Below are 23,016 nucleotides of genomic sequence, written 5' to 3'. Positions count from 1 at the left end.
ATAAAGGACTTAATGGGGCTTAGTCTGGAGTCCTATGTGGACCTCCACGAAGGCCATGCTCTGGCTGGCAGCATGGTACAGGAATCCGTAGCGATCTGTAGCTGTGCTTGCAGAGATCTGGGCGAGAGAATTAGGAAGAGGGGAGAGGTGGGGAGAGGTGGAAGCCGAGGGTAGCAGTGTTTTCTCCTCCGTAGTGGGTTTAAGAACACAGGCTTTAGAACACCCGGATCTGGGTTTGAATTCTGACTATTCTGCTTCCCTCTGAAATTTTGGGCAAGCTGTCTAACCTCGGTAAACCTCAATTCCTCCTCTGTAGGTTGGTACCTACCTGGGGGCAGGAGGTAGTTAATGTGAGTATTGATGAGTGGACATGTGGAAAATGCCTCACTTTGTTCCTGGCGTGTGTTACTAGCTATGAGAACCAACTACTTATAATAATGATATTACATTGTCATTACATATATAATAGTATATTATTATTATGTAAGATAAAATTAATATAAAAATAGTTTAGTGACTTTTTCTCAGATTCCCTTCTGAAAGCAGGAAGAATAAAGAAAGTTATACTAAATTCAAACTCTTGACAATTTGGCTCCTTTAAGTAAGCAAAAAGAAGAAAAAAAAAACCAAACCAGATTTAGTGGTGAGCTCTTCCCCTGCATCCGGTACGCGGGCCTCTCACTGTTGCGGCCTCTCCCGTTGCGGAGCACAGGCTCCAGACGCGCAGGCTCAGCGGCCATGGCTCACGGGCCCAGCCGCTCCGCGGTATGTGGGATTTTCCCGGACCGGGGCACGAACCCGCATCCCCTGCATCGGCAGGCGGACTCTCAACCACTGCGCCACCAGGGAAGCCCTGCATCATCTAATTAAAAGAGGATTATTGTCCCCAAGGGAACAGTAGCCATCAGTGGCAGAACCGCAGGGTACGGCTAAGCCCTTTGACCTCCAGTGGACTGTCCTTTCTCTCGCTCCTGCTGCTTCTAAAGAAATCACTTGAAAGACTTTGGGAAGTGGTAGATAAAGTGAGTCCTGGGGTTATCTGTGAACTGCCTTTATTATGTCATCACTGTTTACAGTTCACTGAGAGTGCTAGAGTTGAATATGGAGTTGGCCTCAGAATAGATAACCGGCATCTACATCCTTGTTTCACAAACCATCAACTCCTGTTGACTTGAGGAAAAAAGTTAATAGAATAGTTAATAAGTAATGGATGCACTTAAAATGGATGATGAAAAACTGAAAAACTTGTGAACTATGTCTGTGATTTTAGAATGGAGGGTAGAGAAGTTTGACTCTCCATTGAACCAGAAGGAAGTAACACAGACTTGAGAGCTGGAATTGCTCCCATTCCTATGCTGTTTGGCATCCGAAGTGTACTGGTTAGCCAACAGGACCGGGGTCTCAGAGGAATATTGTTAGAAATAGAACCCAGGCCCCCTGCCTCCCAAGCCCTGTGTTCTTTCTGTATATGATGTCATTCATGAGCTAGAACGGCACGGTTTAGTGCCAGAGAAATTGGACTGGATTTTCATTTCAGGAATCTGAGCGGAAAATGTCTACATTTAACTAACTAATAAATTAAAAAGCTTCCCAAACTTTTTAGCTTTGATTTTTTAGCCCGATTGTTCTGAGTTCCTTTTTCCTCTTAGCCCTCTTTCGAGTAGAATAGCTGTTTTTTTTTCAGTACTGGGCTTTTGTTATTAGGTTTTACAGACATGATGCCCCACAGCTATAATCTCTTTTTAAGGACCATTTAGGACCCTCCCCCCAGGCTGCGCATGGTAACGTTCCTGGAAGAGGAAGAATCATGACTCTGCTTCTTATTTATAGCATTTTTGTTCTGTTCTAATAATAATAAGGGAGAATTGGACTCAGAGTTATTAGAAGTATCAGTTTTCTCAGACTCAGATACAGAGAACAAACTGGTGGTTGCTAGAGGGAAGGAGGGTAGAGAGATGGATGAAAGAGGTGAAGGGGATTAAGAGATCCTAACTTCCAGCTGTAAAGTAAATAAGTCCCAGGATGTAATGTACACATAGGGAATCCAGTCAGCAATGTTGTAACAACTTTGTATGAGGACAGATGGTAAGTGGGTTTATTGTGGTGATCATTTCCTAATGTATAAAACCATCGAATCACTATGTTGTACACCTGAAACTAACATAATATTATGTTAATATTAATTAATATAATATGTAAGTATGTTAATTGTAACTCAATTTTTAAAAGACACCAAAAAGTTAAAAAAAAACAAAACAGGTATCAGTTTTCTCACAATTGTTGGTGAATTCATTTGAAGTACAGTAGATCCATTCAGACAACATTGGCGGCCAAGGACTGAAGATATTATGGCTCTGAACTTGGGATCCAGAATCCCAAGGTCTCTTCCTAGCTCTCCAGCTTCTTGGTTTCTATGGCCTTAAGCCAGTCGTTTCATTTTTCAACAGTCTCAGTTTTATCATTTATAAAATACAGACAATTTTTTAATCCTTCTCTTCCTTATCAGATTACATGATGTAAACATCAAATCATAGGATACCTGTAAGAATGCTGCATACACACTGCTATGTTTAAAATAGACGACCAACAAGAAACTACTGTACAGCACAGGGAACTCTGCTCAATATTCCGTAATAACCTAAATGGGAAAAGAATTTGAAAGAGAATAGATGCATGTATATGTATAACTGAATCACTTTGCTGTACACCTGAAACTAACGCAGTATTGTTAATCAACTATACTCCAATATAAAAGAAAGTCAAAAAAAAATACTCTGGTATCCCTATAAACCTTACTCAAAAGACAGACTGTTATGGGACCTGGGCCATCGTGTGCCTTCCTTTACGTCAGTGTGCTGGAGGAAAGGCTTATGAAGTGTAACCCAGTTTTCCCCCAACCATTCCTCCTTTGTTTTCTGCAGGACTTCCTCATGGAAACTTTTATCATGTTTAAGGATCTAATTGGAAAGAACGTCTACGCCAAAGACTGGATGGTCATGAATATGACACAGAGCAGGTGAGACGGACCATCGCAGGGCCGGAGGCGTTTGAAAACTTGGGTCCGGAAACTAGGTTTTGACCCTTGTGAAGCATGTTAAATCTCTTTGCTTCAAGCCCACCATCGGTAAAGTAAGGTTCCTCCCGCTTTCGTGGTCCTGGTTTACATGCTTCTGTTCTTGATTCCAGGCAGGCCGCTGTGGTCACTCCGACTTGGGCTCTCTACTCTCTTCTTTCTGCTGTAACCTCCTCATTGCTTTCATGTTGATTGTCAGCATCAGCTCTGCAAGGTATCTTTCATTGTCTCCAGACGGCCTTCATCATCCTGACATTCAAGGCCTCTGCATCCCGGCCCACCCTGCTTTTCTAGCCTTGTCTTCCACTGTTTGCCTCTATATACAACTTGCCCTCCAATCAAACTGGCCTCTTCCCTCCTAACCCTGACCCTGACCTGACCCTGACCCTGACCCTGACCCTGACCCTGAACATGTTCTGTGCCTCCGCTCACGCTGCTGCTTCCACCTGCAGTGTCTGCCCCATTGTCTCTGGCCATCAACATGCCTCCCATTCCTTCAGGTCCTTCTCAAATGCCATCTCCAAAGGAAGCCGTTCTGATCTGGATGTCATCTTCTCTTCTTTTGATTTCCCCATACCTCTTTGATACCCCCTCCTAGAATTTTCCATATTCTTTGGGTCATGGTTCGATTTACAGGTTGCAAATGATCTCCACCAAGCTGTAGATTTCTTAAGACCAGGAGCCATTCTTTGAAGGCAGAACCTAAGCCAGTGCTTTGCAGTTGCTGATCCTCAACAAAGACTTGTTGAATGAAAGTGAAATGGACTGAATACAGATACTAAAAGAGATTCAGGATTTTTTTTTTTTTTTTTTTTTTTTGCGGGCCTCTCACTGTTGCGGCCTCTCCCGTTGCGGAGCACAGAATCCGGACGCGCAGGCTCAGCGGCCATGGCTCACGGGCCCAGCCGCTCCACGGCATGTGGGATCTTCCCGGACCGGGGCACGAACCCGTGTACCCTGCATCGGCAGGCGGACTCTAAACCACTGTGCCACCAGGGAAGCCCCGAGATTCAGGATTTTTAAAGAGCTAAATAAAGTAAATCATTGTGATAAGCATTTTTGTTAACTCTCGGTGGTCCTGATACCTGATTAGAAAAACCCTTCCCAACTATGTACAGATTAGAGAAACAATTGCATCCGAAATCCTAGACTTTAAAACGTTAAGCATCACGATGGAGCAAAAGGAGCCTTGGTCTGAGGCTCAGGAGCCCTGGCTTGTCCTCTGAGCTGTACCTGAACTGGCTAAATTGTGATGCAGCTGTGAGCTGTGCTAGTAGTCAGTTCAAGAAACTGATCTTCAGTGACCTTCTCTGTAGAATGTGCTGTAGTTGGTCTCTAAAGACCTTGATAGATCTAAAGGTCTTAGATTGCCAAGTCCAGGTTTGATTTGCTTTGGCTTTTAACATAGATGGAAAATGTTTCAAAGAGCATGAAGTTGCCTTCTTTATCCAGTGTGTTTTTCCTCCCCTAGGGTTTTCCTCCGTGCCATAAATCAGTTTGCTGAGGTTCTCACAAGATTCTTCATGGATCAGGCAAGCTTTGAACTTCAGGTAAGCGTGCGACTCACCTAGGAGTTCCTTGAATTCTCAGCCAAAGCAAGAGAACCATTTCATTTTGGAAAACATCGCCTGAGACTTTTTATCATAACACAAATACACACAAACACACCTGCTTGCAGGTAGGCACGCAGGTATTCCTCTACCTACAAACGGTTTAGTGTCCAAAGAGCAGTTTGTATAAGCACCTGTTTGAAAATCCAAAGTGGTAGCAAAACTGGTGATCACTAACTCCATCTTCCTTCATTCATTCATCCAACAAATTTAGAGAGTTAATATGTACAGGGCACTATTCTAGGCCCTGGTGAAGGCAGACAAGGTCCTGCTTCCGTTACAGGGTACATTTTGTTGGTGATGTGCTTTTGCTGTGATACGGCCTGCGTTTGTATTCTACTTTGGAAGTAGAGTGTCATAAGCAGAGGAGATTATATGTACATATTGCATATACATATATATGTTTATGTGTGTATATACATATGTTTTTATATGTGTGTGTGTATATATATCAAAATGGTTAATATACGTGTGTGTATTTATACACACACACACACATAAGTACCTATGCCAAAATGGAATCAAGCTGTACAGTTCTTAGGTAACCTGTTAATCTACTTTATTTACTTTTTCTGTGATCTTTTCGATGATAATAAATATTTTCACAGTATTTTTAATGGCTGAAATACAGTGCATTGTATGGCTGGACCATGGTTTATTTAACTGAATTCTTCTTATGAGCATCTAGATTGTTTCCATTTTCTGTTATTATGTTCAACAGCAGTGTGAGGGCCTTCCTTGTTTTAAATATTTTTTTAAATACCCGTAAATATGTTACCAGGATAAAGTCCTAAAGTATTTACTAGTCAGAAATTTGGCAGATTGTCAGGGCTTTGGATAAGTATTGCCCAACTACTTACTATAAATAGGTACACTTCTTGGCAACAGTTTTCCTTTATCCCAGGAGTAAAGACAAATATAATAGTTTGGGTTATTTTTAAAAGCTTGATATTAATAAAGCATTAAAACTTTCAGGGATGAATAATTGAAACACAGGAGAGAAAAGGAAGTCCTGTGGATTTTATTTTGGATTTTTTTCCCGTTAATTTCTGGCGAGTGCATTTGTACCATGTGGCACTGTTTTATTATGACCCACATTAATGTTATTTTCTGTTTCTTTTCACCCACATCATTAATTTTGAACAGCTCTGGAACAATTACTTCCATTTGGCAGTCGCTTTTCTCACCCATGAGTCCCTTCAGCTTGAAACCTTCTCACAAGCCAAGCGCAACAAAATTGTAAAAAAGTAAGTGTCCTCTTAAACTTGCTTATGATTGGGAAGGTGATTCTTCCATTTCTAATTGGAGCAGGAGTTTTGGTATCACAGAAATTACTGTTCAGTGGCTACCTGTGCTGTTAGTGAGATAGGTCTTAAAATAATCTTTTTATAGACCTCAGATTTCCCCAGATTCACATCTCTTCTCAGGGGCCCATTCATTTGCAAATCAAACATCACATTCTATTATAGAATCTCTACATAAAGAGACACTGAGGCCAGCCAGTCCTCCCATCACCGGGAACAGCTGCCATCTGCTGGCAGCTTGTCCAAATGGCAGGCATAGTGCCTCTCTGTCTCATGCTTCACAGAGCAGACACCTTTGGCACCATTGGTCTACCTCCCAGTTTCAGTCACTTCCACAGAGGAGCCAAGAGTAACACATCACCTAAAAACACCCTCCAGATTCCTGGCTCAGAATTCAAAATGGACCTGTGTGCAAGAGTGATGAGAGATTTAGGGAAGACTTTCATTGCTTTCAGCTCAAGTCTGTTTCGAAGTTCATTGAGAGCCTGGGACCTCAAAGGCTGTGTAATTAAATAGAACTTGAGAAATTTATCATTTAAAAGCTGTGAATTTTAGTTCTGTTCCTCTGCTAGCATGTCTGGGATTCTAGGCAAATTATTTAGCATCCCTCTAGCTTCTCCCTAAGATACTAAGATTGATGGCTAAGTGATTGAGATTTAGTGATTGCACTTTCAAAGATAAAAGTAAAACCTGTTTTGTAGATTTCCTTGTGGGGTGGGTATCAAGAGATATTTGATTTTTAAGATGGACACCATAATCTTATTCTCTAGAATACTGTAGATGACATAACTTCATTCAAGGATGTATTTGATTTTGGTTAAATGACCATAAGTGAAATGAGTTGGCACCAAGTTTGATAAATAAAGTGGCTAGTTAGGATTAATGATTCTGGTTTTGGTCAAAGGAAAGTGTGACTGTGAGTACAGTCCATGTAAAAATATATATGCCTATGGGCAGAGATAAACCTTAGGAAATAAAAACATTTCTATTACGCTTATAGGAATGTGAATGAATTTCTTTTCAAGACTTCTCTGATTTTTAGTAAAAGCATCAACAGTAATATTAATGAGCAATAAGAATAGTTATCATTTATTATCTATTATGTGCCGGACATGGACCACATATGCTTATATAGTAATAATAAAATTAGCTTAGGTACCTTCGTTAAATAGGAATAGTAAGAAAAATTTTTCAATATGATTTTTATACTGGCTTCTGAAGACACTTCCAAAGCAAGAATTTGAAAAAAGGATGTTTGGTGCAATAATATCATAGGTAGAAAACATAGAACCGTGCTGGCAGGGTAGGTCGTAAGTCCATATTCTAACTCCTTGGGAACATTTACAGCATCTACTTTTGACCCACCCTATTTCTATTTTCTAAGCCTCCAGCCTCTGATATGGTATATGGTGTGGGGCAGCCCTAGGCATATGTATTCTTTAAGAGATTTTCAGGTGACTCTGATTCACCTCCGCCCAAGAACCACTGTCTAGATCAATGCTTCTCTACTCTTTTTTCCTCCATTGTCAACTCCTGTAAGGAACCTTTTAAGAAAATGTTTTTCTAATCACACCCCCCATGAAATATTAATACCACAGATACACCATATATCAGTTTATGTACTAAATGTATATCTGTACTTTATACATAAAAACAGGCAGCTTTTTTTTGCCCCCATGGACCAATTTTCACCCCTTCAGGGATACTGTCACCCCCACTGAGAATGTATGTCTAGAGATTCCCAATGTGAGTGCTTTGAAGAGCGTCCTGGTGTGGCTAAGGGTCACTCACATATAAGTATATAAAGGCCAGCCACATTACTGTGTAAGTCATCCCTCATTCATCTTCCTTTTCTTTAGTGTTTGTTGTGTTTTATTTTACTGGTTTGCTTAAGAGCAATCAGAGTGTTTCTCACTCTTCCCCCTTCGATAAAGTTTGTTAATCTCATTTTCTCAGTGAGTTTTTGACACTTACTTTGGTCTTCCTCTTGCTGTGAAAGTCCCCCCACCTCTATGTGGCTCAGTTCTTGGGGGCTTTTTTAGGTATCGACCACATCTCCTTGTGGGATCTTAGTTCCCTGACCAAGGATCGAACCCTCACCCCCTGCAGTGGAAGCACGAGCCTTAACCCCTGGACCACCAGGGAAATCCCTCGACCACATCTCTTAATGTGATTTTGCCTCGAGACCTAGCTTAATTGTGACCTAGAGGAACACAGGCTCTTTTACTTCCCTCGTCATTGTATTATGTGTTCTCGTTTCCACTGCACATCTTTCTCCTGGTTTATGATCTCCTTCCTAGATACGGGGACATGAGAAAGGAAATCGGCTTTAGGATCCGGGACATGTGGTATAACCTGGGTGAGTGTATAACCCAAACAGGCCCACACACCACTCCTGGGCGACACGCATCCCACAATGAATTCTTTTCCTTTTTAATTCCAAGAATCCTGAGATTGATTTCTCTGTGTGTCTGGAAGTGCAAGTTGACTTGTCGGTCTCTTACGACATCACATGTTATCAGAAAACAATATTTAGTCACTCACTTCTGAATTGATTTACCCACATAAACTTTTTCTTTTCTTATGGGCCCTGTGGAGGAAGATTGTAGCACTTTACTTCCAGTGAAATTATTTTTTTTCATGTCCTCACTTACTTTCATTTCAGGTCCCCACAAAATCAAATTCATCCCATCCATGGTGGGTCCCATTCTGGAGGTCACACTGACCCCCGAAGTAGAGCTCCGGAAAGCCACCATCCCCATTTTCTTTGATATGATGCAGTGTGAGTTCAATTTCAGTGGAAATGGCAATTTCCATATGGTAAGGAGTGGTGGACCTGTCATCTTACTAATGCACGTAGAGTCAACTCTCATTTATTTTCTTTCTATATAGAGAAGCAGTAACCTGAATAAAACAAATCAAAGGTGATCTAAAAACTTCTTTTTTTGCATTTTATTTTGTAAAGCAATTAGTCATAGGATCAGATATTCCAACCAAGGCTCTAGGAGCAGCTGCTGCGTGTGTTTCCTAAAGAAGCACTCTTATCTCTGGATAATTAAAATTTGACTTCATGCAGTTTAGTCCTCTCTCTTACAAATATTGCAGTGGATTGAGGGAATGGTGCAGGGGTCTTTAGCTTTGAGACCTTAGTCTGCCTGATATATTTTTCTTATGCTTCAATTTCCTTATCTATACAGTATATTAGTATCGAATGGAAGATTTTGCAGCTATGAAGCTCTGCAAAAGCAATCCCATCGTCAAGGCTTCGACAGGAACCAAAAATAAAATGGAAAGTTAGAATCATTCAGCTATTTTTGTATGCACAGTTGTGATGAGATAATAATGTTCGGGGTAATTTTTTTCCGTAAATATAAAGCAAAGGACAGAGTAGCACAGGCTACTTTAGAAAGTTTTGATATTAATGGATGATGTGAAGTGGGGTCTTCCTCTCTGTATGCTGGAATTAGTTTACACTTCAGTAAAGGCGTTGGGTCAAATCTAGAAAAGTTGGCTGGATGTCTTTCGTGTCCTCTTCTGAGAATGTAGCATTCTCCTGGAAATTCTGCCTCTGCTTTCAGTTTGAGAACGAGTTGATCACAAAGCTGGACCAAGAGGTGGAAGGGGGAAGAGGAGATGAACAATACAAGGTCCTTCTGGAAAAACTGTGAGTATTTCAGAAACAAATCTCAACGTTGATGGCATCATTTAGTGATGGAGAAAGACAGGCTTCTGCTGCCCTTACAGACCAGTCGAGTAGTCTCAGCATCCCTGGGGTCACCACCATGAATGGTTCTCGGGAGGTGGGGGGGGTTCATGGAGTTTACACCATCCACTGCTGACATTTGTTTATCTGCTGTGAGTCAAATGTTCATGTTTTCCTGGCCAGCCCGGCCCTCGAGAACAGAGCAGATTGAGGAGAGAGGGAGATGGACAGAGTAGTGGCATTTTGCCCAGTGTTTGAAATGCTGAATTTTAACAAAAGTGCTAGCACCTCTAATTATGGCTTCGAAGCAATAATTTAAAGGAGAAGGGAAAAACATTTCAAGGTCCACTTTACATTTAAGAATACCTTATGCCCTGTGAAGGATGTCTGAGAACACCAGGTACAGCTCCAGCCCTTTTCACTGCCCTCCACACACCCCAAGCCAACACATTCATTCCCTCCCTGCGCTCCCATTATCCCACTGTTCCCTTTGCCTGTCACCCTCTGTCCCTCTTACTCTCCTTTGCATGTATGGAATGACAGTGTAACAAGAGTGGTTAAAAACACTTAGATGTTGGAGAGAGAGATTGTGCTTCAAATCCCGCTTTCTCCACATACTAGGATTTTGATTTGGACAGATGCTCTAACCTATACAACGCCTCTTTTTTTTTTTCTGGTCATCTACAATGATAAGATGTGTATTTTGGTGAGGATTAAATGAGATGATACATGAACACAGTGTCTGTCACAGAGCTCATGCTGGACAAATGTTGGCTGCTCTGGTGTTCATTACTGTTATTATCTGCAGATCTTCCCAGCATCCTGGGTTGTAACTACCCTAGACTGTTCATTTCTTATGTTCTCTGAACTTTTACGATATTGGCCACCTCTGTCACCTGTTGATTGGGTACGTGCCTAAGTCTTTCTGGGATTTACCTGCTTCATGGACGTAGTGGGCGCTTGACTGAGCTGAGGACGGGGACACTCCCAACTCTGTTTTTCATTTTTCGAAGATTTTTTTAAGGAACCAGCACACGGGGTACTCAGAAATGGAACTGATGACTCGTCTATATTTTAAAGAGCTAGAAATCCGTCTTATTTTGTTTGTAATGGACGATAAGATCGTTTGTTGATCTTTTCATCCCATATCCATTTGGTCTGCCTGTTTGAGATTCAGACCTTTCAATTGATCACTTCTGCAGTTCTGATCTCATACGGGAATTAAGTACAGGTGTTACACACACATTTACAAGTGATAATAAAACTACACTTTAAAAAAAAGCCTACAGTTGACTTTTCACATACAGATCTAATTTTTCCTTCATTCTTCTTGGATCACGAATGCAGAAAAATATGACTGCGCAAATTTCCAGTGCTCAAGAATAATTCTAGAGTCTGGACTAATGCTTTGAACCCATTTTTTCTCCTGTTCCCAAAGTTTTCTTCTAATTGTCTAATCTGAGAAGCTCCTGTAGAAGCTTTGCTCTATTTGGGTCCAGAGGGAGAGGATTTAGACCAAAAGTTTAACCTCCATCTACCTATTTACAAGTGAGCATTTTTTCCTGAAAATAACATTTTTAAAACATCTTTATTGGAGTATAACTGCTTTACAATGGTGTGTTCGTTTCTGCTTTATAACAAAGTGAATCAGCTATACATATACATATATCCCCATATCTCCTCTCTCTTGCGTCTCCCACTTTTATCCAGAGCCACATGTCTAGCAGTGTAGTAGGTTCCTAGGTTCCTCTAGGCTGGGCATCAGTCCAAGATTCTCCAGAGTTCCCTCAGGATGCCCTGAAGTGCTAGGCCTTAGGGAGAATAAAGACAGAGAAAAGATGGTCCTTTCAAATAAGTAGAGAGATCAGATAGCACACACAAACCTTTTGGGCAAAGGTTCTCATTTCTGTGGTATTGACAGAAGACAAAAACAAATACAAATAGAAATTCAAAGAAGGGTATAGTGGGCTGGGATCCTCAGTGATGATAGGGCTTGAGCTACAGACCTAAAGAAAACGTAGAACTTGAGTAACAGCGAGGAGCCTTGTAAGTGCAGGAGCCAGTCTAGCGTAGACTGGAGTTACAAGGAAGGTGTATGTGTCCTAGACTGGCGCCACCTGCTGCCAGGACCATGGACAGCGCTCGTAGGCGGTGCTGGAGTCGCCGTGTGGGACATGGTCATTTGTCTCTATCTCTGCCCCACAGGCTTCTAGAACATTGCCGGAAACATAAATACCTCTCCAGCTCCGGAGAAGTATTCGCGCTCCTGGTCAGCAGCCTCTTAGAGAATCTCTTGGACTACAGAACCATTATCATGCATGACGAGAGCAAGGAAAACCGCATGAGCTGTACCGTTAACGTGCTGGTATGTGCCACGCCCCTGGGATGGCGCGAGGGCAGTGCCCGGCCGCCCCTGCACCCCATAGCGCAGCTCTAAGTAGATCCGGCAGAGACAAAGGTCCCCCTGGGACCACCTTTCCAGAGTCCGTGTCCTGCTGAGTCTAATTGGAATGGCCAACTCAACTTTGAACTCACAGATGCCAGCTGCCTCAGAGGATAAATGTGGAAACGGGGATAGAAAATGCAACATAAGCTCTTGACTCAACTCTCTTACCGAAGGCCATCCTCAGCCTGTTTCTCTGTCTTGCTTTTATGTGGTTGCTTTATTGTTGGGATTATTTGACACAGACGAAAATGCATTAAAAACAATATACCATGAGTAGAGAATTAGTCCGTGAAATCCTCTAGGTGGTGGAACCCTGTGGTCTTGCCTTTCCTTAGACAGTTGTAACTGGCAACACAGACCTCAGAGGTTTAGGCCGCCATACACTCCTCTTCATATAAATCAAGAACCTACCACCTCTGATTCCCTGAGAAAACAGAATATCAGGTGAATTGGGTATGACCCACCTGTCTATTCACCTAGAAGGTTCCCTCACATTTCCCAGAAGCACGGTCCTAAAAGAATTCAACTTTTCTGCTTTATAAATTGTCACTTCCTTATTTTGTTGGGGGTGTTCGTTAAAGGGAAAGAAGAAGGTCTTTGGAAAAGTGACACTTGAAAAGTGCAAGTAGTGGTTTGTCCATTTTTGTGGCAAGCTCATCGATAATGGCTTTGTGTTGGTATTTTGTGACTTTTTTTGTAGAATTTTTACAAAGAAAAGAAGAGAGAGGACATCTACATAAGGTAAGCTGAAAGAAGTTTTTGCTTTTGCTGTTTATGTCAGGGCTTTATGATTTATTTCTCCAATAAATGAAAACAATAAGCCCCAACACCGTGCTTGCTGCTTCGAGAGACACCAGAAAGTATGTGATATGCTCCCTTCTTCCTAAAAGGGTAAACGCTTTAGACAGATACGCAAGTAAGTACAATACGAGGAAGTGTAGAGGGAGGATCGTGTTGGGGTTCCAGGAAAGGATAGAGGGCTGTGGCCAGGTGACCAGGGAAAACAGCACAGGAAAGACGTGAAATTCACCCTCTGACAAGGACTGTTAGCCCGACGTGCAGGAAGCCCTGAACGTGAAACCAACTTGGATGTAAACGATGTGCATTTTCCTGGGGAAACATTCCTTAGCTCTGGTGAGCTTCCCAAAGGGGTCTGTGACGTTAAAAAATTTTTTTAAACATCACTGCCTTAAACGAAGAGTACAGAGTAGCACAGATAGAGTAGGAAAGACACACAGGCAGGAAGCAGCACAAAGACTTAAGGAACAGGAAGTAACTATTCCCGCCGCCTGGCTGTGGCGTGAGCCAAATGTCCCATCAACTCCTTGGCGGCAGAACGCCTCCTTTCTCCCATTCTGACCAGATACTTGTACAAGCTGCGGGATTTGCACCGGGACTGTGAGAACTACACCGAAGCTGCCTACACACTCCTCCTGCATGCTGAGCTCCTGCAGGTAAGTGGATCAGGTATGCGGTATGTCAGCCGTCCAGCCCTTTGGGACCGCATCCTGTATGATTTTGATGGGAAAGTTCCCTACTCAAGGAGGACCCTTTTATCCAAGAATGTTTTTATACCTTCTAAATAGGCACAGCTAGTTTTTAGACCACGGTGGGGAAATTTTCCATTATTATTTATTTATTTACTTATTTACTTAGCTTTAAATTTATTTTATTGAAGTATAGTTGACTGATAGTGTTGTGTTAATTTCTGCTGTACAGCAAAGTGATTCAGTTGTACATATATATACATTCTTTTTCATATTTTCCATTATGGTTTGCCACAGTATATTAAATATAGCTCCCTGCGCTCTACAGTAGGACCTTGTTGTTTATCCATTCTAATCCCAAAGTCCCAATCCATCCATCCCCCCCTCCCTCTTCCCATTGGCAACCACAAGTCTGTTCTCTCTGTGTGAGTCTGTTTCTGTTTTGTAGATATGTTCATTTTTGTCGTATTTTAGATTCTACATGTAAGTGATGTCATATGGTATTTGTCTTTCTCTTCCTGACTTACTTCACTTAGTATGATCACCTCTAGGTCCATCCATGTTGCTGCAAATGGCATTATTTCATTCTTTTTTATGGCTGAGTAATAGTCCACTATATATGAACCACATCTTCTTTATTCACTCATCTGTCAATGGACATTTAGGTTGTTTCCATGTCTTGGCAACGTTGTAAATAGTGCTGCTTTGAACATATGGGTGCATATCATTTATTTAAAAATCCTGAGGAAGCAGAGCACAACTTACAGGCTGCTAATACTGACACTCTAATTGAAAAACCAGGGACTTCCCTGGTGGTGCAGTGGTTAAAAATGCACCAGCGCAGGGGACACGGGTTCGAGCCCTGGTCAAGGAAGATCCCACATGCCGCGGAAAAACTAAGCCCGTGCGCCACAACTACTGAGCCTGCGCTCTAGAGCCCGTGAGCCACAACTACTGAACTTGCATGCTGCAACTACTGAAGCCCACGAGTGAGCCTAGAGCGCGTACTCTGCAACAAGAGAAGCCACCGCACTGAGAAGCCTGCGTACCTCAACGAAGAGTAGCACCCGCTCGCCACAACTAGAGAAAGCCCGTGCAGAAATGAAGACCGAATGCAGCTGTTATTAATTAAGTTAAATAATTAAATATTAATTAAATTAAGTAAAATTACATAAATAAATTTATTTATTTATTTAAAAAAAGAAAAAACAAAACACACGTCAGTCAGTATGTGTAAAACTGTAGAGAAGTGAGCTGTAAGTAAATATGGAACTGTAGAAGTACTATCCTATTTATACTGTCTCACTGAGGAAATTATATTGTGCCATGGATATAAATACAACTCTGCATCATCAATCCCAAATAATTATTTCCAGCTCTGACGACTCCTCCAACTTACTGTTCTGTCAACGTCAATCTCTGAATGACTAACAGACAACTCAAACTTAGCGTGACAGTAACAGAAGCTGTTCCCTCCACTGTCCTCCTGGGTCCGTCCCTTCCTCTCCTTTCTCCCCATTTCACTGAAGGGCACTGACATCTAATAAAAGATACTGTTCGTCATTATCTTTTACTCACCCCTCCCACATTCTGCACAAACAAGAATCGTGGACCCTCTGTCCAAAACCCTCCCTCACCCCATCCACCTTTCTTTCTTTCTTTTTTTTAATTGGGAAAGTTTGTGCTATAATATTAGATCTCCAGGGCTTATTTATTTATTTTAAAATTGTATTTATTTATTTTTGGCTGCATTGGGTCTTCGTTTCTGCGCGCGGGCTTTCTCTAGTTGTGGTGAGCGGGGGCTTCTGTTGCGGAGCACAGGCTCTAGGTGCGTGGGCTTCAGTAGCTGTGGCACACAAGCTCAGTAGTTGTGGCTCGTGGGCTCTAGAGTGCAGGCTCAGTAGTTGTGGCACACAGGCTTAGTTGCTCCGTGGCATGTGGGATCTTCCCGGACCAGGGCTCGAACCTGTATGCCCTGAATTGGCAGGCAGATTCTTAATCGCTGCACCACCAGGGAAGTCCTCCAGGGCTTATTTATCTACTAGTTTCAAGTTTATACCCGTAAACAATCTTCCTCCTATTCCCCCACCCTGCAGCCCCTGGTAACCACCCTTCTACTCTCTGTTTTTACAAGCCCTTATTTTTCAGATGCCACATATAAGTGAGATCGTACAGTGTTTGTCTTTCTCTTCTAACTTACTTCACTTTAAATAATGCCCTTAAGGTCCATCCGTGGTGTTGCAAATGGCAGGATTTCTTTCTTTCTCATGGCTGAATAATATTCCATTGTATGTATATGCCACTTTTTTTTTTTTTTTGCGGTACGCGGGCCTCTCAGTGCTGTGGCCTCTCCCGTTGCGGAGCACAGGCTCTGGACACGCAGGCTCAGCGGCCATGGCTCACGGGCCCAGCCGCTCCGCAGCATGTGGGATCTTCCCGGACTGGGGCACAAACCCGTGTCCCCTGCATTGGCAGGCGGACTCTCAACCACTGCATCACCAGGGAAGCCCTATACCACATTTTTATTCATTCATCCATTGATGGACACTTAGGTTGTATCTTGGCTAGTGTGAATAATACTGCAGTGAACACGGGGGTGCAGATGTCTCTTTGATAGCCTCACCCTATCCACTTTTCTTTATTTCCATTGCTACCATCTCGGTCCAAGTTATCATTTTTAGCCTCCTACTACATTTCCCTGCCTCCATTCTTATCCCTAGCAATTCATTATCTCGTATAATTTAACTTTTATTTTATACCTAAATAATACATGTATATCGTTCTAAGCTTTGGAATTAAAAACTGGAGTCCTCTGCTTCACCACCTCCCCTAAGGCAGCCATTCACAGTTCATACTCAAGATTGGGGCACCGGAAAGCTTATTGTATGTGGGTTAGGGGGGAAGGCTTGTTGACTGTGGGATGATCCGAGAGAAACCACAGTGTCAGTGACTGTAGGTCTTTTCGTTTGTGCTGCTCAGAAAATTCAGCTCTCTTATCCTGGCATAAGGTATGAGGTGTGGGTGCCACTTGTTCCCCATAGAGCTACTCAGTAGGGATGCTGCTTATTGAGTCCACATTTTCATCATTGGTATGAGATCCCATCTTGATCACATACTACATCACTGTATGGAGGGTCGGGGGGAACCTCTTTCTAGATTTTACATATTCTGCATGGGTCTCTATCAGTTCATGCACCAGGACCACACTGTTTCCATTATCAGTATGTTTTATGACCTAGTAGTTTCTCTTCATTCCTCTTCTTTTTCAGAGTTTTCCACCTTATTCCTTTTTGTTTATTTTTTCATGACTTTGGAATCATGCAATTTAAAAATTAATTTAGGGGAGAATTTCCATGTTTATAAAATAGCATGTTCTTATCCAAAAGCATGGTATGACTTTCCCTTTGTTCAAGTCTGCTTTTGTGCCCTCCTGTGGTGTATTAACATTTTCTGTGTAGAAGTCTTGAATATTCCTTGTTATGTTGATCCCTAGATATCTTTGCTTTTTAATTTAATTATGGTGAAATACATATAAAATTAAAATTACCATCCTAGGCATTTGTAAGTGTACAATTTAGTGGCCTTAAGTATATTCACATTGCTAGGTTTACCCCTTTTTTTGCATTTTTATACTTCCGATTCCTCTCTTTTATTTGGACTGAGTGGTAACCAGTGCAACCACAGTCATGATGGTTGGCAGCCTCACCTCATTCCTGACCTTCATGGGAATGCCTTGAGTGTCCATGTGGCATGCGCTTGTTTTGAACCTGGCATGTATACGTATATGCGTGTGCAATTTTTGTGTTTGATAAATCATCAAAAATATATGATTGAGTCAAAGGTATATACAAATATTTCTGTGAATTTTTGCAGCTGAATATTTGTTACATTCATCTCCTTTAAATGAATTGATGTGTTGCATCCATCTCTTGTGTTGCTTTTGTGTGTTTTTCAGTGGTCTGACAAGCCCTGTGTACCCCATTTGCTTCAGAGGGACACTTACTATGTGTATACCCAGCAAGAGCTTAAAGAGAAGCTGTATCAAGAAATCATATCGTATTTTGACAAAGGCAAGGTGAGTGTTGGGTGGTTTGTTTTTGTGTGAAGGCAAAGGAGGAAATGACCCGCAATACTTACACATTGCAATTCTGATCTTCACCAGCCAGAGTTAGCGCAGAGACCCCTACAAGACAGCCCAAACTTCAGACACCAGCTGCAAGTTCAGGGGTCCCCAGGCCACCCACATTTCTGACCAATTGACTATAAATTTGGGGAGGGAGTGCCTATGGTTCCCCCCCTCGGGTTTGATACTATAGTAGAACAACCAACAAAACTTTGTAAAATGCTGTTCTTAATGATTACAGTTTTATCATAAAGGATACAAATCAGAACCAGCCAGATGAAGAAATACACAGGGCAAGGTCTAGGAGGGTCCCAGGTGTGTGGCTTCTGTGTCTTCTCCCTGTGGATTCAGACACATCACACTCCTGGCGAACTGATGTGTTCGCCAACCAGGAAGCTCATTTGAGCTCTGTGTGCAGGGTTTTTAATTTTTGGGTTTTTTTTTTTGCCACACCACACGGCATGCGGGATCTCAGTTCCCCTACCAGGGATCGAACCCACGCCCCTTGCAGTGGAAGCGTGGAGTCTTAACCAGTGGACCGCCAGGGAAGTCCTGTGTGCAGGGTTTTTATTGGGGTGTCGTCGTATTGGCTGGACTGATTGAATCATAAACCACATGAATAAACTCCATCTCCAGCCGCCATCTCCTCCCTGGAGGTCTGGCTGATGCTGTATAGCTCAAGGCTCCAACCCTCTAATCAAATGGCTGGTGGTTCTGGCAGAGGCGAGCCCCCATTCTAAGACTATCCTGTCCACCATGAGTCACCTTGTTAGTATCAACTCCCCTGTGGTCTGAGAGGTCCACCATGAATAACAATGACACTCCTGTCACTGGGGAAATTCCAAGAGTTTAGAAGCTGCCTCCCAGGAGCTCAGAACAAAGACCAGTCGAGTTCTTTATTATGCAACAGTGACTCATAACTTATGCTTTACTATTCCCATGTGTATCTTTGAATTCTGATATTTTTAATGGGGGAGAAAATGAATAGATTAATTAAGGTAAGAAAAACAATAAACAGAGATCAGTTATCTTGAGGACACATAACCCAAGGGAGAATACAGTGGGCAGCCGAGGGCCTCACTTTCTGTAACCTTAATTGTACCTTTTAAATTTTGCTAAGGGCCAGGAGCTAGTATAATCCTTTTCAGTGCATTCTTTAGAGATTGTTAGCTAACACCTGGGGCACATCCCATCCCCAGGTCGCTGCCTGCCTGACACCTTAGGCTGTAAGTAACAAGCAACTTAAATGCCTATGAGGAAGAGAAAGTAAAATAAACATATAAACTGGGCTACCAAGTCCTGGAATCTGTGATTAGCTGCAGAAAGCATGTCCAGCTGGAAGACTTTTAAATTGAAAATTGAAAGAAAGCATAGAAAGGGTAGGGGGAGCAAAAAAGTGTGTGCTATTGAAACAAAACAGATTCCAGATTTGACTTTTTTCAAGGGGCTGCCACTTCCAGCCACCACTCCTGTTTTACCGGTGGAACCTGTTGATTAAATAAATAACCATCATGATAAAATAGCTACCCATCGATTTAGTGCAAGTTACTGTTTTGGGTGATTTTCAAGCTGCTTTTCTAATTTAATTCTCCTTATAACCCTGTAAGGTAGCTATTATCTCTATTTTACTGAGGAAGAATTTGAGGCCCAGAGAGCAAATATATTTGCTGAGACTTTTTAGCCTCTGCATCCCTTTACCCTCTTAAAAATCACTGAGGACCCCCAAGAGCTTTTGTTCACGTGGATTATGTCTATTGATGGCTATTAATTTCTAGTCTTCGAAAGTAAAACAAAATTTTAAAATATTTACTTGCTTGTTCTTTTAACAATAACAGACTTATAACCTGTTAATATAAATCATATCTATTTATGAACAATGACCACATTTTCCAAAAAGTGAGCAATGTGAGTGACATTATTTGACATTTTTGCAAATCTCTTTATCATCTGGCTCCCTAGAAACAGCAGGATTCGAATATCCACTTCTACATCCAATGTGTTGTGACATTACACATCCTATAGCCCCTGGGAAACTCCACTGTAGACTCATGAGAGAATGAGCATTGCAAAAAGGCAAATAAGATTAGTATTATTAAGAAGATGGTTTTGACCTCACGGACCCCTCGAAAGGATCCTGGGGACTCCCAGAGACCGGGGACCACACTTCGAGAACCTCTGTGCTAGGCTGTCTTCTGTCTCTTCCATCGAGTTACCATTTGGTGAATGAGGAGTGAACTGGGCCCCATGGTGCTGTTGACTGGCCTCCCGCACCAGGCCCAGCTGAGGCCCGTGTGGCACATTTCAAAGAGTTTTCCATGATCCAGGCCCAGAAATTTCAGAAGGGACAAATTTGGCAAATGATATTAGAAGATTTAATTATTTATTTATTTGCGGTACGCGGGCCTCTCACTGTTGTGGCCTCTCCCGTTGAGGAGCACAGGCTCCGGACACGCAGGCTCAGCCGCCATGGCTCATGGGCCCAGCCGCTCCGCGGCATGTGGGATCTTCCCGGACCGGGGCACGAACCCGTGTCCCCTGCACCGGCAGGCGGACTCTCAACCACTGCGCCACCAGGGAAGCCCCTAGAAGATTTAATTTTAAAATGTTTTTACAACTGTATGTGAACCGTACACACGTTCCTTCGGCAGCCAGAAACAGTGGAACTTAGCATGTGGTTAACAAGACCGAAGTAGGAAATTTCCAGATGTTGCGTTATTAACAGTATCCAGCTAAGAGACATTTTATGAAATACCAAAATGAACAGAGTTTCATCAGTCTGGGATGCTATCCTCAGATGCCAGATATGTGCCTTCGGCTGTAATTTACATGTTCATAAATGCTGTGAGGCATTTCCTGAAGCTCTCTTTGACTATGTAGATAGTTTAGTTAGAAGTAGGAAATCAGTGCCCTAACTTGGGGAAATAGTTTCCCAAATTCCACACAACAGTACGATCAGACTTTCTTTCATATCTCCACTCCTCCCAAACAACCTGACTCAGAAGGAAAACACACACACATCTCAAAACCAGCACAAGAGCCCACACCAACTTCCTTTCCCCTCCAGCAAGACTTTCAGGCTCTCAAAGACTAGGTCTTTGGAACTGGTTCCACTCCACTTTCAATGGTCATTGCCCTTTAAACTCAGCATTGCTTTGTTTGAGGACACATGGTGTTCTTCATGTTCTTACAAACAGAATTAACAGAAAATGCCCCCCGGCAAAGTGGCTAAGGTACAGTAGATTTTTGATGTCAGAAAACAGGGTGAGTTGATCAAAGCCGTGAGGAACGTTGGGAGTGTCCGCAGAAACTCAACCCACCTGACTCCCTAGTCGTTGCCCAGTGACTCTCCAGTGGCTTTTTCAGCTGGATCAATGACTGCTTTGTTCTCCACTGGTAACCCTCCTTTTCTTTTTCTGAAGATGTGGGAGAAGGCAATCAAGCTGAGCAAAGAGTTGGCTGAGAATTATGAGAGCAAAGTATTCGACTACGAGGGCCTGGGTGATCTCCTGGTGAGTCTGGGTCAGAAGACGTCAAGCCTCTGGCAGGGGTGCTATTTGTAGTGTTTGTGAAAATGGTTTTGTAAGTTTAAAAAAGATAATTGATGTTCTTTACAATGGAAAAGTACACCGTGCTTAGAATAAAAATGAAGAGAAATGAGGTCTAAAAGCTGTTACCGCTATTTGTCCAGATTATCTTTGATAGGGGGCTCAGGATCCCCGTCTACAGCCCTCTCTCCTCTGTGCCCCCTCCATATCCCAGGCCCCGCACCCCTTTCCCCTCTCACTCACTCTGCCTTCCAGGAAGCCTTGCCACGTTTCAGATGTTTTCTGACATCTGTTCATCAGAATTACTTGTCCTGTGGTCCACATCCTCATCTTTGAGCTCTGTTTTTTATGTTTCTTTTCCAATTTTAAATCTTTTTTTTTGTTTGTTTAAAAAATTTTTGTTTTTTTCGTTTGTTTTCTATTGTTTCTTACTGTTTTCTATCTTGATTCTCCAGTTTTGCCTTCCTCCTGCTCCGAATGTCCCCGGACATCTCTGCTCTTACAGTCATCCCGTCCTTGCGTATTACACCTGGCTGTTGGCACAGGTCACCTATTTCAAAACAGTAAAGTGAAACAAAAATAACCTTTTCCATGCCCAGTGGGGGGGGGGGGGGCAACACAATATTACACGGGGTGATTTTCAGTGGAGGAGTCACAAAAGGTCAGGTCACCCATTGTCATGTAATCATTGGAGGAGATCGTTGTCAAGATCACTTTGAAAAGAATCTGCCCCTGTATGGTACCAGCTCCTGCCCTCGTGCAAAGAGTCACAGATGAATTTCACAAACTAAATTGAGCTGAGGCGTGAGCGATGTAACAAGTTGCCTCTCTAAGAAAACATTGTGATAGATTCCTTCACTGAGGTAGTGTGATAATCACCTTGGCGCTAACCATTGTGGGAGGGACAGCTGTCAAAGCCCCCCAGGTCTGGCTACCTATTTTGCTTCCTTTAAGGCTGACGCTCTATGCCCTGGTTGGGAAACCGCTCCCCGCAGGAAGCATTAAAGATAGGGGTGGTACCAGTATATACAATGGAATATTACTCAGCCATAAAAAGGAATGAAATTGGGTCATTTGTAGAGACGTGGATGGATCTAGAGACTGTCATACAGAGTGAAGTAAGTCAGAAAGAGGAAAACAGACATCGTATATTAACGCATACATGGTACAGATGAACCGGTTTGCAAGGCAGAAATAGAGACAGATGTAGAGAACAAACATATGGACACTAAGGGGGAAAGTGGCGGCGGTGGTGGTGGTGGGATGAATTGGGAGATTGGGATTGACATGTATACACTAATATGTATAAAATGGATGACTAATAAGAACCTGCTGTATAAAAATAAAAAAATAAAATAAAAATTCAATTACAAAAAAAAACAATAATAAGGGTGGTGCCGGATTTGAAAAATAGAACACCACCACCACCTTCTGGGCACCTGTAGCTGAACCGAGGCCTTGAATCGAAACCACCTGCGTGAACTGGAAAGTTCTCTCTCTCTTTCCTCATATGTCTCTGTTCCAGTGCAGCCACCCACCTGAATCTCAGAAAGTGCTTCTTAACCTTTTAGGGGTCCTGAATGTACTTCAAGAAACTCGTGAAAGCTAAACCGTCCCTCCCTCCAGAGGTGAACGCACACACATCTGTCCTTCTACACATAACTGCAAGGATTCCCAGACCCTCCTGGGCCCATTCGTAGATGCAGGTCCAAAACCACCGATCCA

The 23,016-nt window shown here is 42.5% G+C and overlaps 1 protein-coding gene across 1 annotated transcript in view; it reads left to right on the top strand.

The window, feature by feature from the left end:
- The window catches only part of DOCK5 (dedicator of cytokinesis 5), a 154,398-nt gene that overhangs the window by 101,229 nt on the left and 30,153 nt on the right, over nt 1–23,016 (top strand). Inside the window, exons 29-39 of the mRNA XM_065879847.1 lie at nt 2,922–3,016; nt 4,545–4,623; nt 5,830–5,930; nt 8,288–8,346; nt 8,653–8,807; nt 9,566–9,651; nt 11,896–12,055; nt 12,837–12,877; nt 13,500–13,590; nt 17,579–17,698; nt 21,166–21,255. Of these exons, the coding sequence (XP_065735919.1) occupies nt 2,922–3,016; nt 4,545–4,623; nt 5,830–5,930; nt 8,288–8,346; nt 8,653–8,807; nt 9,566–9,651; nt 11,896–12,055; nt 12,837–12,877; nt 13,500–13,590; nt 17,579–17,698; nt 21,166–21,255 (1,077 nt within the window). The remainder of the gene's footprint in view (nt 1–2,921; nt 3,017–4,544; nt 4,624–5,829; nt 5,931–8,287; nt 8,347–8,652; nt 8,808–9,565; nt 9,652–11,895; nt 12,056–12,836; nt 12,878–13,499; nt 13,591–17,578; nt 17,699–21,165; nt 21,256–23,016) is intronic.

Source organism: Phocoena phocoena, chromosome 6, assembly GCF_963924675.1.
Source record: "Phocoena phocoena chromosome 6, mPhoPho1.1, whole genome shotgun sequence".
Classification (NCBI taxonomy): Eukaryota; Metazoa; Chordata; class Mammalia; order Artiodactyla; family Phocoenidae; genus Phocoena; species Phocoena phocoena.
This window is presented reverse-complemented; position numbering and strand designations above follow the sequence as displayed.